The sequence below is a fragment of the Balaenoptera acutorostrata genome, chromosome 19 (genome assembly GCF_949987535.1).
Source record: "Balaenoptera acutorostrata chromosome 19, mBalAcu1.1, whole genome shotgun sequence".
Classification (NCBI taxonomy): Eukaryota; Metazoa; Chordata; class Mammalia; order Artiodactyla; family Balaenopteridae; genus Balaenoptera; species Balaenoptera acutorostrata.
The window spans coordinates 5,092,083-5,110,796 of NC_080082.1; the positions used below are offsets into that span (position 1 = coordinate 5,092,083).

The 18,714-nt window shown below is 59.7% G+C and overlaps 2 protein-coding genes across 8 annotated transcripts in view; both read right to left on the reverse strand.

The window, feature by feature from the left end:
- NECAB2 (N-terminal EF-hand calcium binding protein 2) overlaps positions 1–6,956 on the reverse strand; it is a 39,385-nt gene extending 32,429 nt beyond the window's left edge. The window contains exons 1-2 of one of the 4 annotated variants that reach the window (XM_057534881.1): positions 6,578–6,948; positions 4,023–4,047 (exon numbers count right to left, since the gene is read on the reverse strand). In XM_057534881.1, coding sequence (XP_057390864.1) covers positions 4,023–4,047; positions 6,578–6,793 — 241 coding nt within the window. In that variant the 5' untranslated portion in view covers positions 6,794–6,948. Of the gene's footprint in view, positions 1–4,022; positions 4,048–6,577 lie in introns of all 4 variants that reach the window. The other 3 variants (XM_057534884.1, XM_057534882.1, XM_057534883.1) reach the window with 3 other exon arrangements.
- Positions 6,957–8,102: 1,146 nt separating this feature from the next.
- OSGIN1 (oxidative stress induced growth inhibitor 1) overlaps positions 8,103–18,714 on the reverse strand; it is a 54,057-nt gene continuing 43,445 nt past the window's right edge. For 2 of the 4 annotated variants that reach the window (XM_007182581.2, XM_007182579.2), the window contains exons 2-6: positions 14,583–14,687; positions 13,333–13,469; positions 12,035–12,226; positions 11,688–11,779; positions 8,103–9,411 (exon numbers count right to left, since the gene is read on the reverse strand). In XM_007182581.2, the coding sequence (XP_007182643.1) occupies positions 8,463–9,411; positions 11,688–11,779; positions 12,035–12,226; positions 13,333–13,469; positions 14,583–14,649 (1,437 nt within the window). In that variant the 5' untranslated portion in view covers positions 14,650–14,687 and the 3' untranslated portion in view covers positions 8,103–8,462. Of the gene's footprint in view, positions 9,412–11,687; positions 11,780–12,034; positions 12,227–13,332; positions 13,470–14,582; positions 14,688–16,381; positions 16,537–18,714 lie in introns of all 4 variants that reach the window. The other 2 variants (XM_007182580.2, XM_057533952.1) reach the window with 2 other exon arrangements.

Below are 18,714 nucleotides of genomic sequence, written 5' to 3' on the forward strand. Positions count from 1 at the left end.
TTTGAGTAGGGAGAGGGAGATCCTCACGCCTTGTGCTGAGCTCCGCCCCGCCCGTGTTGAGAAGGGGAATACGGGAGAGTGGGCACGGGCTTGCACGTGGAGGGCTGGGGCAATGTCCAGCGTGCCTCCAACTTCCTGTCTCAGGTGCTCAGGTTTGTTTTGTTTTCTCGGCCTTGCCCGCACAGCATGCGGGATCTTAGCTCCCCGACCAGGGATCGAGCCTGCGCTCCCCGCCGTGGAAGCTCGGAGTCCTAACCATTGAACCACCAGCAAATTCTCCAGGCTCATGTTTTAATGTCACAGACGCGAGAATGAATTTCTAACTTTCAAAACCCAGAGTCCCCCCAAAACAAAACAATCCCCCCCATTCACACATAAAGACCCAGAAACCAACCATAAACAGTGCACGATACCAGCCGTGACATACATAAATGCTAAGTTATGGCTCTGTGTCTCCTGTGAAAGAGGACACTTTCCAGGTTTCCTTTAACAAGACTGATGATAACCCAGGAGCCAGGGAGCGGAACCAGGGCAGACACACAGGCTCTGTGTGTTCACGCATCTGGTCCTCACAACGCCCCACAACATAGGTATACCATCACCTCCAGTTTACAGAGCAGAGAGGCACGGAGCAGTTATGGGACTTGCCCTGATCCCTCAGCGGGAGGTCGAACCCAGGCCACCTGGCTCCTGAGTCCATGCTCCCAACCCAACCTGGGGCAGGGTCTTGTGTCAAGACCCCCAGCCACAGGGCTAGATGGAAAAGCCGAAGCCAGGTCTGGACTCAGTGGAAGCGTGCTGTGATCGATTAGTCACGTCTGCCAGGGGCACAGCACCATCCCCACCACCATCTCCCTCCGCGCAGCCAGGCACCGCCATCCAGCTGCACTCAGGAGAACAGGCAGAGAGAGGCCCGCCAGGCCTCCTGAGCACAAAGCCTTCTCGGTGACATTTAGATTGAAAGTCCCACCACAGCCCTGCTGAACCCAGATCAGCTAATGAGGGAAGCAACATCTATCTGCCAGGGCCTCTGTCCAATTAGAGGAGCGAGAGGGCCTAGCACCTCCAGGACCCCCCCCCCCCCCCCCCCGGGCGGGCCGTTTGCAGGTGTCCTCACTAATTAGCATGAGCTCAGCCTCTGTTGCAGTGACCTTTCAAATGCCAGGAGTCCGCCAGTCGCCCTGTTCCCTGGAAGAAACGCAGTCTGGCGCCCACCCCTCCACCCTTCCAGGTCCTACACCCCAGGCTCCCCGGCAGGCACCCCATTCTCTGCCTCCCCGCGGGGGCCACGCCCAGTCTCCACCTCCACCTCCACGAAGACGCCTCTGTCCTGGGAGCCAGCAGGCCAGGCCAGCCCGAGCCGAAGCCCTTGTTCCTGTGATCCCAAAGGCCGATTCCACTCCAACCCGCGGCCTGGGGCCGCGGCAGGCATCTTGCTTCCGTGGACAACTGGGGCAGAGCCAGCATCCATTCCCTGCCCACGCGATGTTGGCAAACTGGGCTGGGCTCAATCAGAACCGCCCGCTCTGCTCCCCAACTGAGAATCTGCGATCTTTGACTTGTCCTCCCTGAGCCTTGATTTTTGGCACCTGTAGGAAAGCGGGGTGATGCTTCTTCTCCCACTAGGAGCCCAGGGAACGTCAGAGGAGATCTATTAACGTCTTGGTGCCTAATAGATGCACCACAGCTGCGGGCAGTCTCCACCAGATGGTGAACGCCCCGTGAAGCACGGGGTGAGAATCAAACACTTGTTGACAAACCAAGGCCCGTTTTCCAAGGCACTCAATGCTCATCAGCTGGTGTGAGGGCTCGATGGCTCCTTACAGCATGCCAAGACCCGAGCTTCACTCCACCCCCCATGACAGCCCCTCGAAGCGGGTACTAGTATGATTATCCCCACTTACAGATGGGGACACTGAGACCCTGCGAGTTTGGTGATTGGCCTGAGGTCACAGAGCTGGGAGGCAGCTGAGCCCTGGCAGCCCCTGCAGCAAAGCGGGGGCCCTACCTCCTTCTCACAGGCCCGGGAAGCTTCCTGGGAACCAGAATCACACCCCCCATTAACCCTGGTGACAACCCCCCACGGCCACTGGTGCTGGCCGGGAAGACTAAGGCCCCAGGGGCATGAGTGGGCTTGGGCTCAGCCTCTGTGGGGACCGCAAGAGCAAAGTCGAGGGTCCCGCAGCTGTGCTCAGGGGCCGGAAACACGGCCTCTGATGGGCTGGGGTGCAGGGGGGCGGGGAATGAGCAACGAGGATGAAACCCCATCTGTGCCTGAAGGGAGACCAGGGCGCCAGCCACGCACCCAAACAGACACACACACACTGCAAAGGTTCCTGCAGAGCTAACCACCAGGAAGACACACACACACACACACACACACCTCCACACACACACACTTGGTGTGTACAGCAACAGTCGGAGACGGCCATTCAACCCTCATGTGCACACGAATGGTGACGCACAGCCAGACCCACACGGCTGCATCCCAGGGACACACACACCGCACTCCCAGCGGTGAATGAGTCCGTCACCTGTAAGCCAGCAGCTGTCTACCGAGGACCTACTGTGTGCCGGGCCCACGACAGGGACAAGCCCAAATCCCTCCGTGGAAAAACCTCATCATCTGCTGAGGGGCGTGGCCAACACACGTTGATGACCTCAGGCCGTCTGCACATTAGAAGGTAGAGAGAGGCCCCCCAAACCCCCTTCTCTAGTCTCTGACGCTGTCCAGGCCGCGATGCCACGACGATTTCTCGAGTGCCACTCAAGTCCCCCCACCGCGTCCCTCTCCTTCCTCCATAGGGAATTACTCCATCTGATGGTCCTGTATCCCAAGAGGCCTGGGAGGGGCCACCGTCACACCCAGGGATGGTGGGTGAGAGAGGGAGACCCCTGGGCGCTAGCTTCCAGCCCAGGGCTGTTCCCCAAGGTCTCATGCTCTACCCCCAACACAGTGCGGGGTCAGCTCAATGGTTACTCCCAGGGTCAGGAGGGAGGGGTGCTGGGGCCCAGGGGAGTGCTGCCATCTTGACCTCCAGCCCACGCACGAGAGGGCCTGGGACCTGAAGGCCCTGGGGGGGGTGGGCAAGCGCCGGGCCATCTGTTCCCCACTCCTTCCCCAGCACGGGCCTTGATACTTAATTAGTATTTTCTCAATGGATGAATAAATCAACAGTGAGCACTGCCTGCTTCTCTTTTAAAAAGTTCACCACCCATCTCCTCCCTGCATTTCCCCAACAGCCCAGGGAAGCAGACAGGGTACGTGTTATCACCCCACTTTACAGATGGCAAAACTGAGGCCTGGAGAGGGGCTGTGCCTTGGTTAAAGTCCATAGAGAGTTGCTTCCGGCCAAAGAATAATGACTATGGTATTTATACAAACGGTCTCTGTGGCCACCGTGAGGCTCAGGTGCACCTTGGTAAACCTTGTTATCTTCTGGCCCCTGCCTTCCAGAAAGGTCCAGGGTGGAACATCTCCAGCAAGTCAGGAGAAGTGGAGTGTCCTGAATTCACTGGCCCCGACAATGTGCTCACTTTGTTCGGGAAGCCGCGTGAAGTGGGGAAATCTGCTGGGGTCCGCAGCAGAGCTTCGACTGTCTTCATGCAGCTGGGTGACCCCAGGCAAGTCACAGAACCTCTCTGGGCCACTACGGAGTTGACAGAATGGGGGCAACAGCACCGACTGTATCAGGTGGCTTTGAGGAAGAGGTGTGCCAGGGCCTGGGAAGGGCCTGCAGTGAGGCTAGGGGCTTCCTGGGCCCCCGCCTGGGCTGCTCTGGTCCAGCCCAGCTGCATGAGATTAAAGTACATCAAGCATTTACCACGGGCAAGGCATCACAGCATCACCAGCACCTGCTCTCTGAATCCGCACGGCTCCCCTACTAAGTGGGAACTATGGGGAGTGCCATTGTAAGATGGGGAAACTGAGGAACAGAGCAGAGCCAGGATTCAGAGTCCTGCACTCCCAACCAGAAAGAGTCAGGTCCTCGTTCAGGGGACAGCCTGGGAGGGAAACTCACCATTTTTGTCCGCACGGCGGAAAATCTGCAGAGAAGAGAGGTCGAATCAGCGCTGGCCCGGAAGGGGCAGGCTCTGACCACCGCCCCCAACCCCAGGTGGTCCTGGGGAAGCTGGGCCCCCTTCTCCCTCCCCGGGGAGGACACCCTGGCTGGGATCCAGGGGTGGGAGGGTGTTTCAGGCAGAGGTCCTCCCGCTGCCTGCACGGAAGCAGCTGCCCACTCTCCCTTCTGTGCCGGCAGCCTGCCCACGGCCACGCTGACACACGCACACATGCGCGTGGACATACGCTCACACCCATCGCGTGCTTGCGTGTGTGCTTCCAGAGCTGTGGGTCTGTGGGCTGCACGCACTGTCGGACGCTCAGTCGCACACTCAGAATTCCTGTCCCATGGATGCAGCCACTCGCCTTATACCTCCCCCCTCCAGGACCCCTTGGGAGCCTGGTTTCCTCCAGGGAGGTTGGCTTAAGTCTGAACAGAGGTGTCTGCTAAGGGAACCTCGAGGCCTGATGACTGGATCAGCCAGGGCAGAACTGGATTATTTTGGGGGATGGGGGAGTGGGTAGGAGCAGGCTGCCAGGAGCTCAGAAATCTAGGTGCAGATGCAAGGTTCCGGCTGCCACGGGAAGGGGAAGAGGGGGGCGGGGGGAGGGGGGAGCCCAATCCCCTCCAGCCTCCGCTGAAACCAGGTAACTCCTCCTCCTGGTGTTTTCGAGACCTAGTAAGCCTTGCTGATGGAAGGAGGAGAGGGAGGCACGGCCCCTGTGGGTGACCATCACACCTTCAAGGACAGAGCCCCCTAGTCCCCTCCCTCCAAGCAACGGGGCAGGCATCCATCATCAAGCACAAACCAAAGCAGCAGCTCAGGAAGGCTTCTCAAACATCTCCCCTTCCTTTAGCTGAACCCTGAGTCCTGGGCACGCGGCAGTAGCCACTGTGGCTGAGGCAGAAAAGGGAGCAGTTATCAGAACCCCAGCCTGAGCACCCCACACGCCTGCGCCTGACTGCAAGGTTCCTGGAGGCGGGGGTCCCACCGTCAGGTGCCCGTGCCGGCGTGAGCGTTAAACAAGTGGCTGACACGACCACGTGACGTGGCCCCCATGCCTGCTCATCACCCCATTTCACAGATGAGGAAATGGAGGCTCAGAGCCAGCTCACGGCCAGCATGTGAGGACTCCAGAGCCCACCTCCAGTCCTGTGAGGACCAGGAGAGGTCTGGACAGGTCTTCCCTGCAAGGGCGGCCCAGGACTTTCAGCCGTGAACGCTGCTGGGGCTTTGAGAGGGTTCAGCTGTGCAAGTGCGTGTCGGGCTGTGTGTGAGCCTGTTCGGGGGGCACTGAGCCACAGGCACTCACAGCACAGATCCCCCTTCCCTGCCCAGCCCTTTCCGCCCAGAGCCAGCTATGGGCTCCAGGAGGAAGGGGAGAGCGGAAATCCACGCTACCCCCACTCACAACGATGTGTGATACACACACACACACACACACACACACACCCTCTCCCAGAACCCCACGATGCACAAGCGAGGCACCCCAGCCCGCGGTCACCCACCACACAGGACACCCTCACTGGGACATGCACACCCCACTGCCATGCTGCCCCTTGGGGGGGCAAAGCTCCCTCCACCTGCCCCCAGCACTCTACAGGGGACATCCATCCTGTAGAATCTCCCTCCTCCGGTGGGGAGTGGGTGGGAGGGCGAGGTGGGGCAATTTGGGCCCCGGAGAGGATGGATGGGGGTGAGGAGAGGGAGGGAGGGTGGGGAAGGGAATGACGGGGCTCAGAGTGGATGGGGGTCCCCAGAGGGGTCCAGGCTCAGGGAGGACGGGGGATGGCTCCGCCTCTGCTGACAGGAGAGGGGACGACAGAGGTGCGGAGGGGGCCTCACTTAAAGAGGTGGTGCCTGGGGGAAGGGCATTTAGGGTAGAGGACACAAGGGCTTAGGGGCGACAGCCAGGACAAGAAAGGAGGCCCCCGACCTAGGGGGTGTGCGTGTGCGCGCGCGTGTGCGCGTGTGTGCGCGTGTGTGTGTGTGTGTGTGTGTGTGTTGGGGGGAGGTGGTCTTAGAAAAGCAACGACTGGGGCAGGAATCGGGATGGAGAGGAGGAGGGGGCCGGAAGCGGTCAGAGGCTCCCGTCCCGGGAAGGGATGGGGGTAAAGGATGAAGTGCCGAGCTGGGAAAAAGATGACGGTTTGGCCAGAACAAAAGTAGGGGGGCGGTGGCCGGGTCGAGGGGCTCCAGGCTCCCGGCTCTGAAAACGTGCAGATCCCCAGAAGTGGAGGGAGGGGACGGGAGAAAGGGGGTCGTCCCGGTCCAGGAACGAGACAGGATTCGCACGGTAGACCCGCCGGGAGGTAGAGGGGCAGGGGGCGGCGCTCTAGGACGCGGAGGGGCCGGTGCGGGTCCTGCTCCGGGCCGCCGAGCGGGAGGGGCCGGGGGGTCCGTACCCAGGGAGAAGGGGGCCTCGCGGGTCCCGGCGGGGACGGAGGAGGGCGGCCTCGGGGTCGCCCCCGTGGGAGGAGGGGGCTCGGGGTCCCGGCCGGCGCGTACTCACGTCCAGGATGACCGCGGTGCCCCCACGCGGCGAGGCGGGGCCCGGGCTGGGGCCGGGGTCCGCGGCGGGGACGGCGGGGGCCAGCGGCGCCCGGGGCTCGCCCATCCTGGCGCCCACCCAGCGCAGCAGCCCGCCCAGCGCCCGGCCCTGCGGCGGCGGCTCCCGCAGCAGCCTGTGCGCGCCGGCCCTGCACAGGCGCGCCGCCCGCTCGCACATCGCGCCGCGCCCGCCGCCGCCACCGCCCGGAAGCCCGCCGACCCCCGCCCGGCCCGCGGACCGCCCCCGCACGACCCCCTCCCCGGCGCCGCCCGCGCGCCCCGCCCTCCGTCCCTCCCTCTGCCCCCGCGGCCGCGAGGGGACGGGCCGGCGCCGGGGGACGGGAGTGGGGGGAGGGGGCCGCTCCGCCCGGACCCCGAGCCACGTGCCCCGTGGCCACAGCCCCCACCCCCCGCGGCCGGGCGCGGCGGCAGGGCGCTACCCAACAGGCGCGGGGTCCTGGGGGGGTCTGGCTGCAGGGGTGCGTCCCTGGGGGCTGCCCCCCTCCGAAAGTCTCCCGCTGTCCTCTCTCCGGAAGGTGCCCCGCCCCGCCCCGCCTTGGCACCGCTGCAGGGGCCGGAGCGCGGTGTCCGGCGAGCCCGGAGCGCCCTCTGCCGGCTCCGGCTCCGGGTATCAGCGCCCACGCACGGGGATCTCCCCCACCACTCCGCTGGTACCCACTCTTCCCTTCCTCCCGGTGCACGCCCGGTGAGACCTCACCCGCCCGTTAAACAACGCCCAGAACCAGTCTTCACCCCGGAACACCCTCTTCCCCTCACTCCCCGCATCCATCCACCCACCGACCCAAAGAATTAAACAAGCACCTGCTAGGTGCTAGGCCTGGTGCTGGCACTGGGTTCCAAGGACAGGGAAAACAGATTTCCTTGGCCTCCTGGAGCTTACATCCAAGTGGGCGGAGCCAGATACTGGAATGATTACACGGATAAATGAACAATTAAAACTGAACTGTTATGAAGCGGTGGCACCTTGGGCCATGAGAGGGGAATTTGCCTTAAGGCCACGGAGGGGCATGTGTCAGAAGAGGCTTCCTACAGGAAATGATCCTTATGCTCTGAGAGTGGGAGGAAGACGAGTTAAGAGAGGAGGGGAAAGTGCCCTCTGCTAGAGACTATCCTGTGCAAAGGCCCTGTGGCAGGTGCAAGTGTGGGGAACATGCAGGACAGACTGAAAGGAGACAGTGTGGCTGGAGGGAGAGTGGGAGAGGGTGGGACTAGACTGGAGGGGTGGGCGGAGCAGGAAAGCCTCCCCAGCACCCATTCCTCAAACACAGCTGCTGTCTCCTCTGCTCTCACTCAGCTGCCCTTCCTCTTGGGGCACCATCCATTGACTCCCAACCCCCCAGCCCAAGGACCTTCTCCCACTAGGCCCTGTGCTTCTCCCCCCGCCCCCACTCTCCAACTCCCAGAGCAGGTCCTGGGCACCTGGCCCCCTCCCCAAGCACAGAGTCCTCAGACACAGGAGTGCAGGCAGGCGCTGGTTTTATTTGGGACCCGATTCTGGAAAGAGCAGGGCCTGGGGTCCTGCTGGCTCGGTGCTCAGCTGGCCCCGGTGCTCCCAGCTCACACCAGCAGCTTTCACCCCCAATTACAGGTCTGGGCCTACCCTGTCCCGTGGTCATTGTTTCCACCCTGGTCTGAGTCCTGGCAGCCTGGGTTTCTCACTCTTCACCTGAGAGGGCTGTTGCATGGGCTCGTGGCCGCTCCTGTCTCCTGCCAGGAGAGGCCCCCTTCCATCACTGGGGCATCTTGGGATGGGCTCTGCATCCAGCAGGGCCGTGGTGCTCTCCCCTCCTCTTTAGGGCCTGGGTGCAAGGATGCCAGGCCAGGTGCTAGGGCGGCTTCCTGGCCTCCTTCCTCAGCAGGGAGCTGGCCACAGCCAGGGCCCCGCCCTGCACAAACCTCACAAAGTTGTCCCCGGCCAGTGGCCCCACGGCGTACAAGCCCTCCTGGTGGATGCTCTGGTAGGTGAAGGGGTCCACGTCAATGGGGTTCCTCTTGGCGCTCAGTGGCTGGTTGGGGTCCATGGCGAGGTCAGCGCCTGCCCCCGGGAGGAAGGACAGATCAGGGTGGGAGCCAATGAGGACCAGCACCAGGGCAATGCCAAAGACCTTCTGGAGGCCCTGGGGGTCCCGGAACACAGCCTGGCGGTCCTCCTTGAAGAGCAGCAGCTGGTGCTCAGGGAGGCTGCGGTAGCCCTCGTAGGGGCTGGGCGACAGGATGGACTGCTCCCGCATCATCTGGTGCACCTTGTGGTACTCAGGGTACAGCATCTTGGGCAGCTGGTTGAACACCAGGCCGGGGTCGTCCACGGACCGGCGGAAGGCGTGGATCACAGGGATGTTGTAGTGGCGGGCGTAGAGGACCGCGTCGGCCGCCGACAGTCCCGCCCCGATGATGAGGACGGGGTCCGAGGCCGGGGACATGGTGCCTGCCCGCGTGGCTGCCTCCAGGGCCGACAGATCATGATGGACGAAGGGCAGGGCCTCCCCGGGGATGCCCAGCCGGGCTGGGCTGTCAGACGTGCCAGTGGCCAGGACCACGTTGCGGGCGCATAGGGAGAAGGGCTGCTGGCTCCGGTCCTCGGCGGTCACGAAGCCGTTCACCTGGAAGAGGGGGCTGGGGTCCCGGGCCCCGGGGCCGCTGGGCTCGGGCGTCCCCCGCTCCACGGCCGTGACCACGGCGCCAGACACGAAATTGTGGCTCAGGCCCTTCTTGATCACGTAGTCGCTGTAGTAGTGGGCCATGTCCCCGGCCGTGGCCCGGCTGTTGCGAAGACCTCTGCGGGGAAGGACGAGGGAGGGAGAGTGTCACAGAGCGGACTGCGGGGGAGGTGCACCACCCAGACGTGTAGGACTTGGTTAAGTGGTTTAACCTCTCGGGAGCCTCAGTCTCTTCTGTAAAATGGAGCTGATAAGGGTGCCTCATTAGGGTGGGGTTCCGAGTGTGGCCTCCTGTGCCAGACGGCCTGGGTTCGAATCCTGGCTCTGCCACCAGTGAGCTCTGGGCCTGGAACCCTCTGCCTGGGCTCCTCCTTTGCAAAATGAGGATGACCGTGGTGACAACACCCGTTCCCTGCCATTGTTGAGAGGGTTAGATAATACGAATGAAGAATTTAGAATAGATCCTGACAGGCAGTAAGTGACATGAGGTCGGCCACTACTGTTTCTTCAAATGACTAAATAATATTTTACATAAATGTGGTAGGATTCCGTTTTTATAAAGTTCAGAAACAGACAAAACTAATCTACAGAGTTCGAGGTCAAGCGAGTGCCTACCTCTTAGGAAGCGGGTGGTGGCTGGGAGGGGTCTGAGGGGGCTTCTGGGGATAAGGGATCTGTTTTCTGAGTCTGGGGGGCTGAAGCGCAGGTGTATCCACTCTGAGAAATTTCACCCACCTGTGGGCATATGAACTGTGTAGTTTTCTGTGTCCCTGTATTTCAGTAAACAAGTTGGTTAAAGAATAACCCATGTAAAGCACTTAGCATAGTCCTTAGCCCACACAGTAGCAGCAGAGACTATTATTATATTACTATTATTGTTGTTGTTGTTATTTCTATCGCTATTATTGCAACCCCTTCCGGGGCCATGACTGGGGCCAGTGTTGCCAGTGGGTGATGCACAGACTTTGACATCATCTCAGCTCCTCTCTGTAGCTACCTGGGTGACCTTAGGTGAGTTACTTTCCCTGACTTGTGGACACATTGTTACGGATTAACTCACTTGAAGGGAATCCTCTGTGACACGCCTTCAATACAACCCATGACTGCAGTGTGAGCTCAGAGCACATCCCCTAAGGCCGCTCCAGCCACCCCAACTTGTTAGTCTGCTCCTGAAACTGGAAGTCTGGAATCCATGCCTGTGGGCTGGTCGTTTCCCCTCCTCTGTTTTAGTAAAAATTGTTTTAAAGGACCGTCCTCAGAAGATGTTCCATCCGGGGTTCTTGATAATAATGGCACATTGGAAAGAATGAAAGCTCCATGACTGGGAAGTGGTTTAGGAACCGTGGCAGCACCACGAGGCCGGGAGGGCATCTGTTGTGGCTTTTGGCTCCAACGTCTAAGCACAAGGCTGGGTATGGAGGAATTAGTGGAGATGCTCACCGTCTCTTGCGAGTATAAGTGGCCATGGGAAAGGATGGTTGCAAACACTGTGTAATGGCCCTGTGAAGTCCTCATGACATAATGTGACATTTTAAGAGTCCGATAGAAAAGGGTATGTCCACAAGTTAAATTTACGTTCCCATCTGTCTGTTAACACATCACTACACCAGCGTGGATGTCTTCCTATCAAATTTTCAGGGACAAAAAGTCTTTGTGTCCAAGGGACAGACAGTGAGCCCCGGAGGGGCGGAAACCGAGCTGCCAGAGACTGCCTCCTCGGTGGGGACAACAGGCCCCCTGTCACAGCCCCGAGGGCGGAGGAAATGTACAAGGGCGAGCCGGGGCTAGAATTTATCTATTCAGTGATTCTGCTGTCTCTCTGGGGTGGAGAGAAGTGTGCAGTGTGGTCATTATGGAGCAGGAAACCGGATGGGGAGAGAACCCCCCGAGATGCGGCAGTGCTAGGTAGGGGTCAGTTGTTTTCCTTTTCTCAATTTTCAGTTTTCTATAGTATGGTTATGTTTCTAATGCAGAAACATTTTTTTAAAAAACTGCATCCTATTAGCTGACCTAGACAAAAAGAGACTGTTCCAGGCCAGGCTCAGAATAGTGGGAGGCCAGAGGACTGGGAGCCTGGGCCGGAGGCTCCGGGGCAGGGCGTGGGGGGCAGGGGCCAGCTGTCACCGTCGCCTTAGAGCCTGGGATGCTACACGGAGGCCAGGTCGAGGTCGTGCGGCAGGAGCACTGGACAGGGAGTCCTAGGTGAACGCAGCTCTGCTGCTCACTACCCGTGTGGTCCTGGGCAAGTCCGTTCCCCAGCTGAGCCTCAGCTTATCCCCTGGAGTAAGAGGAAGGGCGGGCTAGCTGAGCCCCGAAGCCCTCTGGCTCCCAGTTCAATGTCGGGTCGGGCCCAGGTCTTCCCTGCCCACCTTGGGCTTTCCAGGGCAGCCCCACCTTCGCTTTCTGCACATCCAGTCCTTGACCTGCAGGTCCGGGAGCCCCATCCAGTCGCCTTGGCTCAGGGTCACCATGGAGCCTTCAATGGACTGGGAGGAAAGGAGACCAAAGTCCAGGCTTCTGCTGGGCCCCAATCCACTCAGGGCTGGAGGACAGGGCAGGGCAGGCGAGGGGTGGGGGGAGGGGGAGGGGGAGGTGACTAGGGAAAGGTGGGAAATGGAAGCGTCCTAACCCAAGTTAGGGAGGAGGAGGAGGGACCCTCCCTCCCCCCCCCCCCCCCCCCCCCGCCAAGACTTCATGTAGATTTGGCTCAAGTCCCCTCACCCCGTCTGGGCCCCACTCACATGCCAGGCCCCCCCTGGCAGGTTCCGGCCCAGGACCAGGTGGGGGATGGCTCGCTCCTTCTGGTGCTTCCAGGTGAGGACAGACTCCACGTTGCCCCCGAAGTCTGTGTCTGGGCGCAGGAGGGCATCAAACAGCAGGGCCACAGGGCTTTGGCACCGGCCTTCAAGGCCTTCGGACAGGTAATCCAGGTCCTGGGCGGGGGGACACAAGTCAGAGGGCCCGCTGGAGGAAGGCCACCTGGTCCTGCCTTTCCACCCTAATATCAGGGTGTCAGATAAGCTTGGGAAATGCTGCCTCTCAAAAGGAGATCGTGCTCATCAGCAAATTAAAGGCTCTGACAAGTCCCGCAGCTGTCATTTACCCGTTTGATTTTGCCAAACCCAGTGTCTCTCAGATTTACTGGAGCAGGGACATTTTTCTCTGCATGTTATACTGAGGGACAGCTGTCCTGTAGAACAGCGGTCCCCAACATTTTTGGCACCAGAGACCGGTTTCGTGGAAGACAATTTTTCCACAGACGAGGGTGGGGCGGAGGGGGATGGTTTAGGCGGTAATGTGAGCGATGGGGAGCGATGGGGAGAGGCAGATGAAGCTTCTCTTCGCTTGCCTGCCGCTCACCTCCTGCTGTGTGGCCCAGGTTGGGTGGGGGTCCCCCGCAGGGGGAACCCCTGCTGTAGAAGGCATTCTGAAAAATGCCTATCTAGACCCAATGCCAACTTACTTCCTCACCCACCAGCTTGACGCTGGGAGGGGCCCAGGAGGATGGATGCTGCCTGAAGTGGGGGGCGGACACTGAGTGGCCTCCTGGAAGGCGAGGGGCGTGGAGGGGAGACTGGTGAGCCCCCCTGAGCAGGGGCTGGTGGACCTGCAATGTCTAGGGCAGGGGTTCTCAGCTGTGGCACAACTGGCATTTGGGCTGGATAATTCTTTGTGGTGGGGCCTGTCCTGTGCATCTAGGATGTTTAACAGCATCCCTGGCCTCGACCCTCTACGCCTGTGGTGTCACCACTCTGGTCGTGACAACCGAAACTGTCTCCAGGTGGCCAAGTGTCCCCAGGGGGAGCAAAATCATCCCTGGGTTTAGAAGCACTGGTCTAGGGGAGGTGAGACAAGCTGATGTGGTATTTGTAAGTAAGTCTTCAAAGACAGCTGTGATTCCTCTTCCCCAGTTTCTGTGGCTGATTTTGTGGTCTCTCACACGTTTGGTCTTATGTCTCATAAATGCATCCTTTTGATTTTTGCCTGGGAGAGTTTCCCCGCAATGGGGGTGTCCCTCCCACCCGGAGCTCAAGCCCACCTGGTCCACGATGGAGACCCCTGGCGCCTCGGTGAGCTTCCTCTGCAGCATGGGGTGTGGGTGGATGGCATCTGGCTTCACGTAGGGGCTGTAGCCCGAGAGCAGGTAGGACAGGCAGATGCCCGAGGGACCATTGCCTGGGGAGAGAGGGCGGGGTCAGAGGGCAGCGCTTTTGAGCACGAGAGACCACCGAGGGCTTTGGTCTCGATCTGTCTCATTCATTGATTTGCTCTTCATGCATAAAAATAAAAATAGAACATTTATGAGCACTATACCACTTTAACAACAATAAAGTTGTGGAGATAACCGCTGACATTTACTGAGTGCTTACTATGTGTCAAGCTTTGCATCAAGTGATTTTAATAACAACAAAATAATAAGAAACTGACAGCCGCTGCTGCTGTACCAGACCCCTCCATAGCCCCGAGTGCACTGAGCCAGACACATACTACTTTTCCTCCTTTTCTACTTGAGGCAGCTGGGGCACAGAGAGGTTAACTGACTTGCCTGTGGTCACACAGCGGCATGACTGAGATCCTGAGATTACTGAGAACTGACAGTGGGGTCAGGTCGGTCAGAGGGATGTGTAAAATATTACAGCACAGATGGCTACGTGCTCTGGCGGTGATCTCGGGGGCCAAGGGTGCTCAGGGTGGGCGCTAAGCCACCTGTGGGGCTGGCTGCCCCCAGGTCTGGATGAATCGCACTGCTTATCCGAGGCACTTCTTGGGCAATTAACCTCATGACATCACTCCTGTTCTTCTCTGTCTTTCCCCTGTCTTATGTTATGCTGTTCTCAGTCTTACTCATACGGAGACAGCTATTCAGACAAACCCTATGAAATCGCCGAGGCTCAACTGTTTCTAACTTACAAAAATGGCCATTTCATGTGGTTCGACCTGCCGTTTGCCCGGAGGGAGGGGCCCTCTGTCCCCCATTTGTGCAGACCTGACGGCAGGACCACAAGCTTCGGCTGTGTCCCCGTCACTCAGGCAGCAGGCACCGGGAAAGCACAGGACGGGCGCAGGCACAGAACCCGTCCCCCACGCCCCGCCCCGCCCCTACTGCGCAGCCTCTGCGGAGCACCCTGCCCTTGCCTCGAGGGTTCTGGGAAGGGTTACTCAGACGATGTTTTATACATTGCTGCGCACAGCACTGGGCACAGAGTGACCGCTCCAGGCCCTGCCCGCGCCTGACCTCCAACCCCTGGGGCTCAGTGCAGCCCCTCCCCGACCCCGGGCGGCACTCACCGATGATGACGACCGGGAGGGGCTCTGAACCGCTGGCACCAAGGTGGTCCTTCCACCCGTTGCTCATGGCTGTGGCTCTCGGGGGGGCTCGGGGCTGGCAGCAACCTGGGGGCACAGGGGAGGAGGTGAGCCGGGGTGTCATGCAGTCACTTCCCAGCTGCAGGGTGACCTCCTGTGGCCCTCAGGATCAAGTCCAAGGTCCTCCCTGAGTCTTATCAGGATGACACTCCCCTCTCATATCTGCTATACTCTGAACAGGTCCAATTATGCAGGGCTCTCTCCCCCAGCCTGGTCACCGCCTCTCTCTGAGCCTCACTCCACACTCCCCATCTCATCAGGGGCAGTAACTGTCCTCGAAGCTTATTCAGCTTCCATGAGGCCTCCTCCGCCCAACTGGGGGCAAGCCCTGCCCAGCACTTCTGTGACGGCCACAGCCCTCACCCCACAATCCAGCCCTCGGGTCTTCAGCGGACCTGGCCCTGGAGAGGCACTTCTGAGCTGGCGACCTCTCTGGGTCTCAGTTTCCTCATCTGTAAAATGGGAATAATAATCGTCTCTACCCCATGGGGTTGTTGGAGGGGGGACACAGGTACTGTACATGAAGCACCTGCCTCGAGAAAACGGGCCACCGGGAAGAGACCAGAGCTCGCTGTCTCCTCCAGGGGCTGGGCTAGAACAGGTGGACATGCAGAAAGCACGGAAGCCTGAGCCCCTTGGTTTGGGGAGAAATGCATGCAAACCTGCTTGTCTCTGGAGCACCAGCGCCCCCTGCTGGCCACAAGCCCAAATCACTCAGAGAGACCCAAACCCCGTTCTTAGGGCTGCAGGTGCCTGAGGAGAGGCCAGACCCACCTTCTCCACATCCCCCCAACCGAGCTAACGGGGGCCCTGGCCTCACCCACTGTCCAGCAGCCCTGCTGTTCTAACCACCACAGGGCAACATGCACACGAGCGTGTGAGGAGCAGGCAGGCACTTAGCACTTTCTATGTCCCAGGTATTTGACATGTTTTTTCTCATGTCCTCCTCACACTGACCCTATGCAGAAAGCACTGTTGGTGCTATTATCCCACTTCACAGATGGGTAAACTGGGGCTCGGAGAAGTCGCACAAGCTGCTCAGTATCACGCAGCCGACTTTTAAATCCAGGGATAATGGTGCCGAGGCTTTGCCTGAATGCACCGTGCACGCTGCTTGGCCTGTCCCCAGGGAGACATGGGGCTGGTAGCAAGTAAAAGGGTGAATGGGGGGGCACAGGGCCAGACCACCCAGAGCAGCCAGGGATGGGGGCCCGGCATCGCTGGCCTTCAGGATTCTTCCAGAAAAGACTGAAATCTGGATTTTTAATGTGAATTCTCTGATTTGGAAAAGTGGGCAACTAAGTCACATTTTTTGAAAATCTTCAACAGGCTGGTGAAACACAACCGAGGCCAGCGTATGACCTCTGATGTGTGCAGAGTGACAGCAACACCAGCGTCCACCGCTGGGCAGGTCCCAAGCAGAGGGACGAGGGACAGCCGCCCAGACAGGCTGGTGGGAGGACCTGGGTGTCACTCCCACAGCAACAACAGTGGACCTTCGCACAGCACTTTACAGTTTGCGAGGAGAGAAGCTTGCACCTGAGCCATAGCATCTGGGCCTCTCGGGCACCCTGAGAGGTGGGCGGCGTCACCGCCATCTGGCAGGTGAGGAAAGGGAGGCTCAGAGGGTGAAGGGTGTCTCCAGTGTCACACAGGGGGATGTGACATTTAAGGACCCCCTCCCCAGTGCCCTCAGGTCCCCTGAGAATGGCCTTCCTCACCTCAGCTGGGGCCTGGGCTGGGAAAGCCTCCTCCTCCCGTCTTGGTGAGCCCCGTGTTCCCCATCAGGGACCATATGGCTCTCTCCACGCCTGGTTCCCTGCAGAGGCCCAGGCTGTCTGCCTGGGAGGAGGATTCCGGGGTGACACCACTGCCACTGCCAACAACGACACAGAATGACCAACATTTCCATACTTCCATGGAGTTAGCCAGGTGCCAGGCATGCTCTAAACACTTGATGCACATTAACTAACTTAATCCGTATTTAGCTGCATTGTTATAAGGACTCTCGCAATCACTCTTGTGTTACAGATGGGGAAACTGAGGCCCAGCGAGCTTCTCACAGCCCTGTATGGTTTGCGAGGAGTTTGCCCCAGCTTGCCAGGCCGAGCTGGGTTTGAGCCCAGGATGGCCTGTTCCAGAGCCTTCTCTGTGCCCCCTGAGCTGGAGTGACAGTGTGACAGTGTGTGACAGAGGTCCCTCCTACCCAGCGGAGTGTAGCACGCGTATCCATCCCTGCTCCCCCTGCTGCTCTGTCCCAGCGCCGGTGTCGGGGGAGGGAGGCCAGGCGGCCAATGCTCGCAGCTGGGAAGGCACAGTTTCTCACTAACCACCGGCCGCTGGGTGTGCCTGGCGGCCCTGGGGAGGAGGGCTGTGGTTCCCAGAACTCTTCCTCCTGGTTCCTTCAAACAGCCCCAGGGCCCTGCACTGCACATCCTCACTGCCCCCAGGAATAGCAGCAACTGCACACAGGTGATGTCCTTGCAAGACACTCCTTCTGCATCGGCTCCTTTAATCCTCATGGAGCCCACTTGACAGTCCGGAAACCTGAGGCTCAGGGAGGTAAGGCCATGCCCCCGAGGTCACAGAGCCAGGGGGTCATGAAACTAGTTTGTTCACCGAGGGCTCAGAGCACCTGGACACCCCATAGCCCCCCACAATAGGTGCCAACCTGTCCCCAGCGCCCACGGAGTGCCCACCCTGGGCCAAGTCCTTTACTTGAAGCTTCAGTAAAGGACTGAGGATCCCAGCCCCTTTGAATCCTCCCAGCGCCAGTAAGGAGGGTACTTGCAGAAGCCCCCGTTTACAGATGAGGAATCAGAACTGACTGCCCCCTTTTCACGCTTCCCGGAGGCAAAAGGGCCCCATTTACCACCAGAGGTTTTGGACTCCAAGTCCAGTGCTCGTTGCCAGAAGCTTCTGGATGCCACACACATGAGGTCACCACCCAGAGGCTGACCTGAGAGGTTACTTCCTGTGCAGCGATACAGCCCCAAGTCCTGAGATAAAGCTCTCAAAACCTCGGAAGAACGCATGCTGCCAACTTTCATTTGAAAGTTTAACTTCCCATTTCTTCTATGCTTTTTAGTTTTGTGGGGTTGGAATGGTCAGTTTTTAATGCGAACGTTTTGTTGGAGTCCCTCTGGTTGGAGATGGCAAATGTCCACTGAAAAAAGTTAACATTGAAAACTCATTCAAGTTCACAAGAGAAAAGAAGCCTGAAAGAAATGGGAATAACTGCACCTTCCAAGGTGCAATTATTTTCTTTCTTTCTTTGGAGTTTGCAGCATTGGAACTTCTAGGGTTATCAAAGCTTGAAACCGCTCTAAGACTTGGGGCACCTGTATGGCTACGTTTACTGAGTACCTGTGGTGGCTTTTTGCTCATTTCACTTTAATGGCAACCCCCCACCCCTCTGCCCCGTGGGTTTTCTTATCCCGACTGCCCAGAGGGAAAAACGGCTCAGGAGGGAGCAGGTGTCTTTCCCAGGAATGTTGGAGACCGCGCCCCCGAGTCCAAATCCTGCCCCTTGATACCTGTCAGAGGCTGGGTGAGTGCCCTCTGAGGAAAACAGCATGACAACAGTGCCACCAAGAAAGTGGCAGGGGGAGGATGAGGAGGCACTCTGTCAGCCCAAGTGCCAGCAGCTGCCAGTCGCCAGGGTGACGCCTCAACACCGGCGCGCGCCCCGTGGCAGCACCCCCCACCCGCAGCCTCCCCCATCTGGAGCCCCAGGAGCTCCGAGGCTCCCCAGACCCTCTGGGACCCCTTATTCTCGGCACCCCGAACCCTCCTGGGAGAAGCCAGGTCCCCGGGACCCTGGGGCGGGAGCCGAGGGCAGGTGCCTGGGACCTCTGTCCCCTGCAAGCAGGAGAGGCGGGGTCCCGGAGGGCAGCACCCAGCCTGCCTGTGTGACCCAGTGGCCTCGGGGCGCCGGGCAGCCTGCCCGGGCTGGCCACACCTCTCTTTCCTGCCCAGAGCAGAATCACGTGGGCTGGGGTGTACTCCAAGCGGGCAGGGCAGCTGTCAGCTGAGGGTGCCAGGCACCTGGAGA